At 41.8% G+C, this 12,551-nt stretch overlaps 1 protein-coding gene across 1 annotated transcript in view; it reads right to left on the bottom strand.

Annotated features, from left to right (window-relative positions):
- LOC135711497 (uncharacterized) overlaps positions 1-12,551 on the bottom strand; it is a 200,088-nt gene that overhangs the window by 136,820 nt on the left and 50,717 nt on the right. Inside the window, exon 2 of the mRNA XM_065234352.1 lies at positions 3,371-4,761. Within this exon, the coding sequence (XP_065090424.1) occupies positions 3,371-4,760 (1,390 nt within the window). The 5' untranslated portion in view covers position 4,761. The remainder of the gene's footprint in view (positions 1-3,370; positions 4,762-12,551) is intronic.

Raw genomic sequence — 12,551 nt, 5'->3', positions numbered from 1 at the left:
AACTTTTCAGAATTTTCCAGAAATTTGTAGCCTTTCTTAAATTTAGTAAAATTTTCCTGAAGCTCGTAGAGTTGCTTGAAGTTCCCAGATTTTTCCTGAATTTTGCATAATTTTCGAGAAGTTTGCAGAATTTTGGTAAAGTTTGCTGAACTTCCCTTAAATTCGCAGAATTTTTCTGGAGTTTTTGAAATTTTTCTGAACATTTCAAAACTATTCAGATGTTTGCAATTTTTTCCAGAAATTTTTTAGACTTTCTTGAATAAAGCAAAAATTCTTTAGTTCGTAGAGTTTAATGAAGTTCAGAAACATCCCTGAAGTTCCCAGATTTTTCCTGACATTTTCAGAATTTTTGTGAAGTTTACAAATTTTTCAAAAATTTGCTGATTTTTGCTCAAATTCGGAACATTTTTCTGGAGTTCTTGAAATTTTTCTGAACATTTCAAAACTTTTTAGAAGTTTGCAGAATTTTCCAGAAATTTTCAAAATTTAAAAGAAGTTTGCAGAATTTTCGTGAAGCATGCAGAACTGTTCAAAAATTTGCTGTATTTTCCTTAAGTTCTTGAAATGTTTCTGAACTTTTCAAAACTTTTCAGAAGTTTGCAGAATGTTCAGAAATTTGTTGACTGTCTTTAATTAAGTTAAATTATCCTAAAGTTCGAAGAGTTACTTAGAGCTTTTCAAAACTTTCGAGAAGTTCAAAGAATTTTTCAGAAATTCGAAGACTTTTAGCATTGAGAAAATTTTTCCTGAAGTTCGTAGAGCTACTTGAAGTCCACAAACTTCCCTGATTTTTCCTGAAATTTGTAGAGATTTCGTTAAGTTGCAGAGTTTTCCAAAAAAATTGCTGAAATTTCGTCAAATTCGCAGAATTTTCCTAGAGATCTTAAAAATTTTCTAAAATTTTCAAAAAAATTCAGAATTTTTATGAAGCCACCGTTCTGCGCTGAAATAGGCAGAATACTTTTGAAGTTTGCAGAATTTTCCAGAAATTCTCGGACTTCACATAGGTTCTTACATTTCCGTGAAGCTCACAGACTTTCTATAAATTAGTGCAATTTTCTGAAGTTTCAAAAAGTTTACAGACTTCCTTGAAGTTCTCGGACTTTCCACAGAATATTCCCAAAGTTTGCGGAACGTTCCAAAAATATTCTGGACTTACCTAAAGCTCTCAGAATTTTATTCGAAGTGATAAAAGTTTTGAGAATTTTTCCAAACATTTCAGCAGTTTATTAAAGATTCAGTTTTCAAAATATTCCTAAGGTTCCCTGAAGTTCGTTGAACTTTCTTGATGTTACCAGAAGTCCGTAGATATTTTTTCAATCTCACAGAATTTTCATGTAGATCTTTAAATTTTTCTTATTGCCATAAAATTTTCCTAATGGCTTAGAATTTCTTTGGAGTTTGCAGAATTTTTCCAAAAGTTAGCTGCAGTTCGCAATATTTAATTATAGATTTAAGACCCTTCTTGTAGTTGTGCATCGTACTGAAGGACCTCACAGATTTGGTTTAATTATGCTCAAGGAAAAATTTACCTGAAGTTATTTGACGAACTTTACTGAAGTTCTGGAAAGAACTTCCCTGGAGCTCTGGGAAGAGAATTTCTGAAGTTCTAAAAAGAACTTATTTGAAGTTCTGGAAAGAACTTATTTGAAGTTCTGGAAAGAACTTTTTTCAAGTTCTGGATAGAACTTCCAATATGTTTTGGGAGCTTTCCTGAAGATTTGGGAATATCTTTTTCGCAGATCTGGAAAAGACTTTTCAGATTTTTTAGGAAGAATATCTCGAAAGTTCTGGAAAGAACTTCTTTGAAGTTTTGGGAAGAGCTTTTCTGAAGTTTTGCGAAGAAATTCCTTGATATTCTGGGAAGAACATCGCTAAATTTCTGGGAAGAACTTCTTTGAAGTTTTGGGAGGAACATCCCTAAAGTTCTGATAAGAATTACCCTGGAGTTCTGGGAAATCTTTTTCTAATATTCTGGCAAGAACTTTGCTTCAGTTCTGGGAAAAACTTTTTCTGGGGAAAACTTGCCTCAAGTTGTGGATGGAACGTTTCCAGAGTTATGGGAGAAATTTTCCCGAAGTGTATTTAAGAATATTTTTTCAAGCCTTCAGGTTGATCAGGTTCTATTCCGAAGATCTTCAATTTGAAATTGTTAACATAATTATTTGAGAGTAAGCTGCCTTCTTCGAATTTTGAAGAATTTTCCTGAAATATACAGACTTCCTTGAATCTTTTAGAGTTTTTCTGAAGTTCGTAGACTTCCTTTAAGATACAATTTTCTTAAATTTGTAAACATGTTCCGAAGCAAGCTGAATTTTCCTAAAGTTCACTAAAGCTCCTGAAGTTTACTAAACCTTGATGTTGTTCTCAGAAACATCCTGAAGTTCGTAAATGTTTTAGCATGTTTATAGAACGTTCCGGAAGTTCACAGTTGACTATGAAATTTACAGTTTTTTTAGGAGCACAGACTTCCTTGATATTTTCAGAGATTTCCTGAAGCTTATTGAATTTTTTTGGAATAAGCAAAAGTTACCAGTATTTTTCCAGAAGTACCCTAATAAAAAATCATCGAAACAATTTGTGGAATAGTTCTATTATTTGGGTTATTGTTACGTTATGGTATTATTTTATTAGGGATCGCTTACTTCACTGAAGTTGACAGTATATTATTGAAGATATCCCTCAATTCCGAAGTTCATAGACTTCCCTTAAGTTCACAGACTTCTATGGAATTCCCAGATTTTTCCTGGAATTTTAAGAACTTTCCTGAAGTTCTCAGTATTTTTCAAAAGATTGTTTAACTAACCACGTTGCACACAAGCGTATTCTTATCAAGGGGGGGGGGGGAGGTGGCTGTCAAATACGAACAATCATCGCCTACCTCGCATAACTGGTTCCAAACGTAAACAAGCCATAAGAAACCTACAGCGCTTGTTTGCGTTTGGAACCAGTTTCATACAAGATGATCAGTAGGCTGATTTGACAGCTCGTCCCCCTCCAGATTCTTATTGCATTTTGCTTCCGAGGTTGATGTCTTCGCTTCGCTCAAATTTTGACCTAGTGGCAACTATCCATTATTGCTGTATGGTCCATATAGTGTATAGTATCAAGCATTACTGACTGACAGCTGACAGATGCAAAAGTCATAATGACATATTTTACAACATATAAGGGGTTTCAATAAACGACGTAGTTGGGACCAATAGGGTTGTCCATAATTCAAATGATAAACCAATCAAAAATCGTTAGTTTTCTATTGAACTAGTAACTTGCAAGCATCTTGAATAGCGAGAGATAAAAGTCATCTACATATCTGTCATCCACATTGCATCTAATGCTAGAAAATCAAAGAAAGAAACTCGAAACTCACCCGACAGAAATAGATCCTGGAGTGCCTGCACCGATTGGCACAGCAGCGCCCATCCTTCCGGTTGACTGATCCGCTTCAGGGCCACCACATCCGCCAGGGTAACGTAGGTGAGACAGTAGCCACCGGTTCGACTGCGTTCGCCACCGTCACCACCTCGATTCAAAGTGTTTCCTCCTCCATTGGCACCACCACTTCCAGCACTACTGCTACCAACAGCCGAAGCTGGTCTCGATGGTTGTTGTTGTTGCTGTTGTTGTTGTTGTTGTTGTTGCTGCTGTTGTTGTTGTTGCTGCTGATGGTGCTGCTGCTGTTGATAATGGTAGTTGATATTGTGTTGCTGTTGCTGTTGCAGCTGATGTTGATGATAGACCTGCTGCTGTTGTTGGTAGTGATGCCGTTTACTACTACTACTGTTACTATTACTATTACTACTACTATTACTAGCACAGCCTTGTTGATTCTGATGCAGTTGTTGTTGTTGATGGGATTGCTGTTGTTGCTGTTGTTGTTGATGTTGTTGTTGATGTTGTTGTTGCAGTTGTTGGTGCTGTTGTTGTTGTTGCTGTTGTTGGTGCTGTTGAAGATGGTGCTGGTAGGTTCCGACGGTGCCTACTATTGCCGTGGCAGTCGTGGCCGTGGAGGACGCGGTCGAAGCTCCCGACCTGGTACTCCGGAGCGAGTCACGGTCATCGTTGCTGCTGTAGTGTTCGGTTGGCTGTTTCCGTTGCTGTTGAAGCTGAACACGGGTCGTAGCCAGCTCTAGGAATTCCGAGCGCAGTGCCTCGATCTGCTTGGACTGAAGGTCGAACTTGCCATTATTGTCACTGCTCACTGCTGCAACAGCCGGAATACTGCTAATATTGTTATACTTATACTGAAGATAAGGCCCCCGCGGTAAAGTGTTATTCGTATAGGCACCGTAAGTGGGTCTCGGCCCGGCCTTAAGCGGTTGTTGCTGTTGCTGACTCGGTTGGCCGCTCTGGTAGACAATCGGCCTTTGCTGTTGTTGTTGCTGTTGCTGTTGTTGATGTTCTGAAAATTGTTGCTGTTGATTTTGATTGTGGCTCTTCTTCAGTCTGCTGCTGCTGTGGTGGTGGTGCGGGGCGGCGTCTGGCACTGCCACTAGATTCGATAATGAGCTCGATGACGATGAATGCGGTAGGGAGACTCGTATCGCCGTATTGGAAGAGACTCCCCCCGGTCCTGCAAGAGTGGGATAGAAGAGATGCTGCTGCTGCTGCTGCTGCTGTTGGAGTTGATGCTGTTGCTGATGATGATGATACTGCTGTTGATGTCGATGGTGATGACCACTGGAGGAGGGCCTTGGCAATGTGGCAGCATGTGTTCCTGATGACGACGACAACGACGTTGTGGACGACGTGTGATACATTCTGTGGAGTGGAACAAGAGAAAGAGAACGGGATGGTTAGAGCGAATTAGTGCTAAAGTCGTTAATTAATCATCATCACAGTTTCCGACGTCGTCGACGTCGTCGTTGGGTGATGGCAAGTTTTGACGGCGATGATGAGATGGGAAGGTGGGAGAAGAAAAGTGAGATCATTTATCTCTTCAGATGTCGTGTGCTAATTGAAAAGATTGGTTTGTTCAAGGAGAATTGCGTGGATATCCCAGAATAATGGTGGAAATTTGTGTAGGTGGCTCCCTTACTGGCTGTTAATGGTAGAATGGGTGGCTAATTAATTGTGAAGTTAGGTTGGGATAGAAGCCAATCATAGTTCGTCTGGAAAATGTGAGCAATTTAATTAGATTCTGTCGGGGGATGGCAATATGACAGGTTAAGATTATTAGTGATTACATACTTTGGGGTCTGTCAACTCAAACGAATTATACGGTCAGAAGGCTTAAAGGGCAAATACAGTGCGCTATTTGATTACAGCTCAAGACTAATTATGGTTTGACGAGTTTTTGAACAAGTTTGAGAAGCTGTGGGTTGGGTTTTAAAGTCTTCAGGAGCATTCGTCTAATGTTTTTTTATGCAAGTACATGCTCAAACCTGCAGGACTTTATCAGAATCGCTGCTAGGAAAACTTTATGTGACAGGACTTCAACGAACGGTTTATGAGCCTTGTGTTTTTAAATCCATCGGGAGCATGTCCATCGATCTTCTGATGCTAGTCTGAAGAAAATGGGAAGCTCAAGACATTTCGGAAGCTGCTAGTGAGTAACTTTAAGAGAGTTTTCCCTAGTTGCACTGCAAACTTACAAGATTTACCGCTAGACCAATGGCTCTGGACACCGCTAGAATTCTTTGCATGGTATACTTAATCCTTCCATGACTTCACAGGTTCTTCTGAACTTAGCTTGGGATCAATTCATGGTCCATGTATGTCACTAGCTTCTTGACCTACGATCCTCTAGAACTTACTAGGTTCTTATGATGGTTCGAGACCCCTCCCCCTTCTGTAAGGGGGGGCTCCCATACAAATGAAACAGAAATTTTTGCATAACTCGAGAACTAATCAAGCAAATTGAACCAAATTAGGCATGTGGGGCGAGTGTGGGGGTATAAGGAGATAATCATAGGGGGTAGCCTCTTAGATAATAGGGGGGGGGGGGGGCTACGTACAATATAGCATGCTTTTTTTTAAATCGGCGCATAAACTCAAGCTAATATTGAATCCCGAGCAAGACCGGGCACACTCAGCTAGTGTCCGATAAAGGAGTAGGAGTTTTCGGATTAGGAATAGGAGTGAGGTTAGGGGAAGCATTATTGTTTTCTTCCTGAGTATTTGTCGTAGAATTGTCAGAAGCTACTTCGATAGCGCTGCCATGGAAAATTTAATCTCTTCACAGCGCGAAGTTGTTGCGTCTGTTAAGGAACTCTCAAGCTAAATTCCCACTTATTTTCGTGAACGTATTATCGGGCTTGCAACTTTGAAGTCAACTTGTAATTATCTAATCTTAGATTGCACTGCGCTTCTTTTCGAGTCCACCGAAAGAACCATGAGATCAAGCCATGAACGGATCTGGCCACCGAAAACCAGCATCGAAGGGAAGTATCCAGTGGTAGGGTGAATCATCTTATGATCGGATAAGAGAATATTGCACAATTTACGTTGAACCTCAGAACGCCTACAACCGAAAGACTTCAATTGAGATTTCATCGTCTGAGTTGAGCGCTCGGCCTGGCCATTAGTAGCTGGGTGTTAAGGAGCACTAAGCTTGTGGTCAACTGCATTGAATTTCAAGAATTTATCAAAATCTGCCGAAGTGAAATTCCCTACACGCACGAATCTTAGTCTCAGTGGTCATGTTCTTGACCACGTGAACCTCAGGCCACTTCGAAAAAATATCAATCGAGATCAAATAGTAGAAACCCATGAATGGACTCGCATAGTGCGCATGAACTCGTTGAAACGGTTCTGATGGTGCTTCCCAACAATACATTGCAATGGAAGGAAACCTTCGGTGGATTAGCTCTATTAGCCTGACAAGAAGTGCAATCCTTGACCAGATTTTCGATGTACTTATCTATGCCATCCCACCAACAGTATCCTCCAGCAAGCGATTTGATTCTAGAAATACCGAAATGCGTTGAATGAAGTTCATTCAGAACTTTCATTCGCAGCGATGGTGGTATGTTAAACACAACTACCACGCATGATGCAATCCTCGCAGTTTATGTCACGCAGTTTATGAATTCCGTCTTTATCGACCATGTAACCACAGTACTCCGATCAGAGAAGAAGTCGCACTTCTCACGATTTACTCGCAAATTGTACTTATCCACCCTCTTAAAAACTTCCTCTAGACTAAGTAAATGAGTTCTATCATCGGGACCGGTAATGCGAATATCATCTATAAAAACTGTAACACCTGGTATGCCTTGGAGTGACGAGGCTGGTGACGAAACAATACCGTACATGAGTCTGGTAGGACGAAACAAGCCTCTATGGGTACTCAAAGTAAGCAAGTCCCTATCTTCTGGACGAACTTCGAGCTGTAAATAGATCTAACTTAGAGAACCGCTCTACCCCTGCAACGGTTGCGAACAATTCAACAGTAGGAAGTGGGTGGTCATCTACGATCTAGTCATCTAGTTTCAAGCTGATCTTATAATCACCGCACAATCGTACCCTACCGCCAGCATTTTTCACTGGAACGACATGAGCGGCCCACCTTCTCCCAGATACCGTCACTCACGAACTTGTCGATCTCCGACTACTTCCCGAACCGCAAAAGCAGCCGATCTAGCCTTCACGTCCTTTGCTTTGTATCATGACGAACGTTCAGCGCAGCTTTTACACCTGAAATTTTATCAACCCGTTCATCGAAAACATGTGAGAATTTAGTGAACAAATCTTTCAACGCCGCCTTGGCGGTGGATTGATCCGTTGCTCCGCAATAAGAAACCGAATGAGTACCAGGTTTGAATACGCGGATGAAATCTAAATTCAACCAAGTAGCCAATCGCGGCCCAGCAGGGGGTGTCTGCTTGATTCCGGGACGTGCAGAGGTAATGTGAGTTCCTCACCATTAGCAACAACTTTTATCATCATCTTACCGAGTACACCGATATCATTATCGTAGTAACTTGCCAGTCGGGTAGTCGTGGGGAGAATGTCCAAGTCCGTAAAGGACCGTTTCTTGTCCTGTACCCTAATACCCCGTACAGACTATGGCTTATATCATCTAATATACGCTGTCTTGCAATGAGCACTCATGCTTCTAGTTTTCACTGGAAATGCTATATATTGCTCATTGCAAGACAGCCTATGATATAAGCCATAGTCTGAACGTACTATAAGGGACACGGGCGATCCGGTGTCGGCCTCAAATGTCAGCCTCTTCTGATGAAAGCTCGCTTTCTTGCGTTCACGATGGGCAAGGGTCCACACGGCGTCGGTGGTGATTTCTAATGCTGCCAGCGGAGGTTCCAGGGAGTGTCCACGGAGTTTTCTCGCGTTCTCAGTAGAGGAGGTTCTGAACGATTTTGGTGAAGGTTTCCGATTCAGCCGGCAGAGGTTCCAGGGAGTTTCGACGGACTTTTCTCGCGTTATCGGTGGAGAAGGTTCCGCACAATTTCGGAAATCTTTGCGAAATTTTCTCGTGTTTTTGGTGGAGGAGCTTCCGCATGATTCCGGTGGAGATGTCCGATGCTGCCAGCTGAGGTGGAGCAGGTTCAGTGCGATTTCGATGTTGGTAGTGGAATTTCCGGAGGGAGCTTCTGCACGATTTCGTTTGAGATTTTCGGTGCTGCCGGAGGAGGTAGCAGGGAGTTTCTCGTGTTTTTTTTTTTTAATTTAACATCGTTTGTTTGTGCTGTAATTGAGTGTTAAGTGTTCATGAAATTGTGCTACAGTGGATTCTCTCCCGGGAGCCCGGTTCTCCGAGTTCGGATGCCACACTTTCGGCGTATAATGCGTGATAATTTTTGCACCATCGTACAAATAAGGTTCCCGTTTCACATGTACATACAATGCCTTGGTTTTCTTTGCATACACGTAACCTATAGCACCGTAGTAGGCTGTGTATAAAAGAAAATTATTTTCTTAGTTTGACAGTTGCACCATGACGAAGTGGCAGCGTATTCGTGATTTGTCCCTCACGCAAATGTTGCAAAAAGACATTTCAATCGCCGTGGGAGTGTCCAGGTGGACCGTCAAAAGGGTTTTAGACCGAGAAAAGAAAGGACAACTATCCGCAAAGGTGGCCACAGGTCCTCCGAGGTCAGCTCGGGTTCCGAGGGTTATCGCTGCTATCAAAAGCAAGATTCGGGTGAATCCAGTGCGTTCAATAAGGAAAATGGCAAAGGAACACGGGATCAGTGACTTTACGGCACGGAAGATCGTAAAGGAAGATTGCGGGTCGAAGTCGAGGGCACGAAAAAAAAAACTTACATGATTACCAACCGCATCCGGGAGCAACGAGTCGAACGATGCAAGAAAATCTTGAACTTCCTTAAGCGAAAATATTCGGTAATCCTGTTCACCGACGACAGCATGTTTTCCGTCTATCCCGTATCAAATTCCAGAACCGACCGGTATAGTAGTTCTCTTCCGGTGAAAGACGTGGCCGACGAGCACAAGAACGCGTTATGATGTTTGGATTGGTGGCTTCCGATGTCGGAGATTGCGAGTGCTCTGAAGGATGCCTCGCTGGATAGGCCCAAAACTGGACGGGTGGTAGCTGGTGGCCGCAAACGGTTCCTGGGGAAAGCGCTAGACGCGAACCTCCTCCGCAATGCAAGAAAATTTGTTTCCGTTAAAGGAGGTGCTAGATTGAATAAAAAAAGTGCTATGTTTCGAATTAAATACCATAAATCACTTATCCTGCTAACACTGCCGGTGTACGGTGACGAAGTCAAGTTTCCGCTTTTCCATTTAACGGTATATATGAAAAGAATGACTGTAATTTTTTTTTGAATCAATTAACTCCTCCAGGTCTTATAAGGGAAGGTCACGATAATTTACCCTAAGTTTTCAATCGAAACTTATCGTTAACTCTTCTAGCGTCAAACTTAAAATGATTTAGACAATTTTATCAAAATAATGTAACACGGAATCTAGTTATCCGATTTATTATTTTCGTTCATATAACCATAAACTCTATCTATTGGCAAAGCCGTAATTTACTCCATATCTTTCTGGAGTAAAACCTAATTATTACATACCTGGAAAATAGATTTGATGGCATATTTCCTCTGAGCTCATGATTGTATGCAATTTAAGAAAAAAAAACGTGGAACTCTAGGACCACTTTTAGAAATAGGTGAATCCGGATATCCAGAAGGACGTTTTATGGCCACCGGGGATCGTATCAATAGGGAGCTGAAATATCATTTCTCAACTGAGGGTTCTTTACATTTTCAAAAAAATCACGGATCTCTAGGTCTACTTTCAGTAATTGACCTTGATTCCAGTGATTCCGGATATCCAGGGGACCGTTTTCTGGCTACCCGATAGCAGAATCGATTTAGTATGGCATATTTCCTCTATGTCCATGCTTGTATGCAATTTAGAAAAAAAAAACAACAAGGGACAGCCCTATGGGGTTGTACGCAATGGTGACGTAGGACTACGTGGTCTTATATAATAAATGGTAATGTGTATCTTTATTGAGCCAGGTATTAATCTGAAACATATTTTAATTATTTTCCTTACCTCATTTTTATATTTTGATTTTCTGTTCTATTTACTATCGTACAGATTTGTCGTACAAGCAGAAGCAATACTTTTGTGCTCGGAATCTGACGAAATATTGCTTGGAGCCAATGCCCATGATTGTGCTAGGTAATTTTAACATCGACCTCATGAACGAAGGGAACTTGAAGTTCGTCGAGTTCATGAAGAAATATTTGCACCTGGACATGGATCGTGAGTGGACATAATTTTCGCTCGCAACGTCCGCCTTGACAGTAAAAAGTATAACTCTTTCACGTTAAACCATCGCCCAGTTTTGTCACTTTTCGAGTTCTAGGCTCTTAACTCAGGGTGTTTATCATCGTTGCCAATCTGCACCGTACCGGAGTGTGAGCCTACAGCAAAGGCATGCTGTGTTCATCAGAACTCATCTGACAAATCAAACGGCCCTTTTCAGGGTTACGAAAATATTCTGGCTATTTGAATTTCTATCTTCTCAATGCAATTAGGCAGTTCTGTGTCAACCATATAAGATCACCATAAATACTTCTTTGTACGGCTACGCTGGACACGGGTTGACCCGGTGATTGGAAAGGCAGCGGTAGCCTTCATCGCTACGAGAAATGAGCACTCAGAGAGCCCAGTTGCTTCAGGATTAGAAAATTGGTTGCTACCGTTTTGCTGGTTCCAGGAATTTCATTCATGCCGAAATTAGTAGAATTACTAAACAGTCTCTTTTGAAATTAGTTGGTTGCCCTAACAAGGCCGTTTCAGATAGGGAAAATGACGGCGAACGGCGGACTTGGTAATACCCTGTAAGATACCACGGAACACAACTGGCTCCTCCTTTGCCGAGTCCTTAGCCTCACTTGCCACGTCCAGTCATTGTTTATGCTGTTGATGTTTCTTCGGGTAAGGTTGAAACGAATGTGACAAGAAATTCAAATTTTCGGCTTTTTATACCTACTCGAGGGTTTAATTATTCTTGTTGTTGTGCTCTTGTTCTTTTATCGTTTATGATTGGTTGAACATAGCAAAAGCATGTTATAAAATAAAATGGAAGTCAGAAAAAAAAACTTATTCAACAGATTGCATTCAACGCATCCACATCATACAATGGCCGCACCAAGCAGACCGCTCGTAAGTCCACCGGAGAAAAGGCTCTTCTCAAACAGATGGCCACCAAGGCCGCTCGCAAGAGCGCTCCAGCCACAGGAGGAGTTAAGAAGTCTCATCGCTACCAGCCAGGAACTGTCGCTCTGCGTTAGATCCATCGTTACCAGAAATCGACCGAGCTGCTGACTGCCTTTACAGCGTCTGGTCCGCCCAGGACTTCAAGACCGATCTGCGCTTCCAGAGCTCGGCCGTTAATGGCCCTACAGGAATCCAGCTGGCTCTTCGTATTTATGGTGAAAGCTCTAAATTTCTCCGTCGAAATCTAACCAAACCGGCCCTTTTCAGAGCCACTAAGAGATTCCATAAGAGAGTTGGGAAGGAAATTTCTGCTGCTTACAACTGATCGCATCACAGTGAATCCTGATCTTAAAATTGCAACCAGCAAGTGCCCTAGAACCAAAAGCGGTGCGATACTATGGCGATAACTGTAAGGGGCTTAGAAGCAGAAGGGTGAAAGCCAATTCTCTTTATCGATTTCCTCTTTTGTGATGACCATGGCTTCCTATTTCGCACTATTTCTGCTATGCTCTTCTATCATCCACAACAAAAAGCGTATCCATAAATGTGTTTGCCGTCGAGTTATCGTTATCTGACCGTGCACTTCGTAGTTGCTCCTCCGTGAATGACCAGAACTAATCCACTTGCACAGAGAACTACATAGATCTTCCATCTTCATCCATCTTCAATGTACAAGCACATTAATTCAATCTATAGATCAATTCACAGCGCCGGCCACGTCCTCAGGGTCTTTTGGGGGGAGGGAAGGATGATTAGTTCGACGTCCGGTTATTACTAGAGACCGAGAATACCTCTACATCTACATCTCCACGGCTGGCTCGGGAAGGTTAAAGCAGAATTTGTTTTTATTTAAATCTAGTGGGGATAGAATAAGGCAAAACGAA

This window comes from Ochlerotatus camptorhynchus, unplaced genomic scaffold (assembly GCF_037179485.1).
Source record: "Ochlerotatus camptorhynchus isolate MF236.1 unplaced genomic scaffold, CSIRO-AGI_Acam_v1.1 ptg000433l, whole genome shotgun sequence".
NCBI lineage: Eukaryota > Metazoa > Arthropoda > Insecta > Diptera > Culicidae > Ochlerotatus > Ochlerotatus camptorhynchus.
The sequence above is the reverse complement of the archived record's forward strand: the minus strand, read 5'-3'. Positions and strand labels throughout refer to the sequence as shown.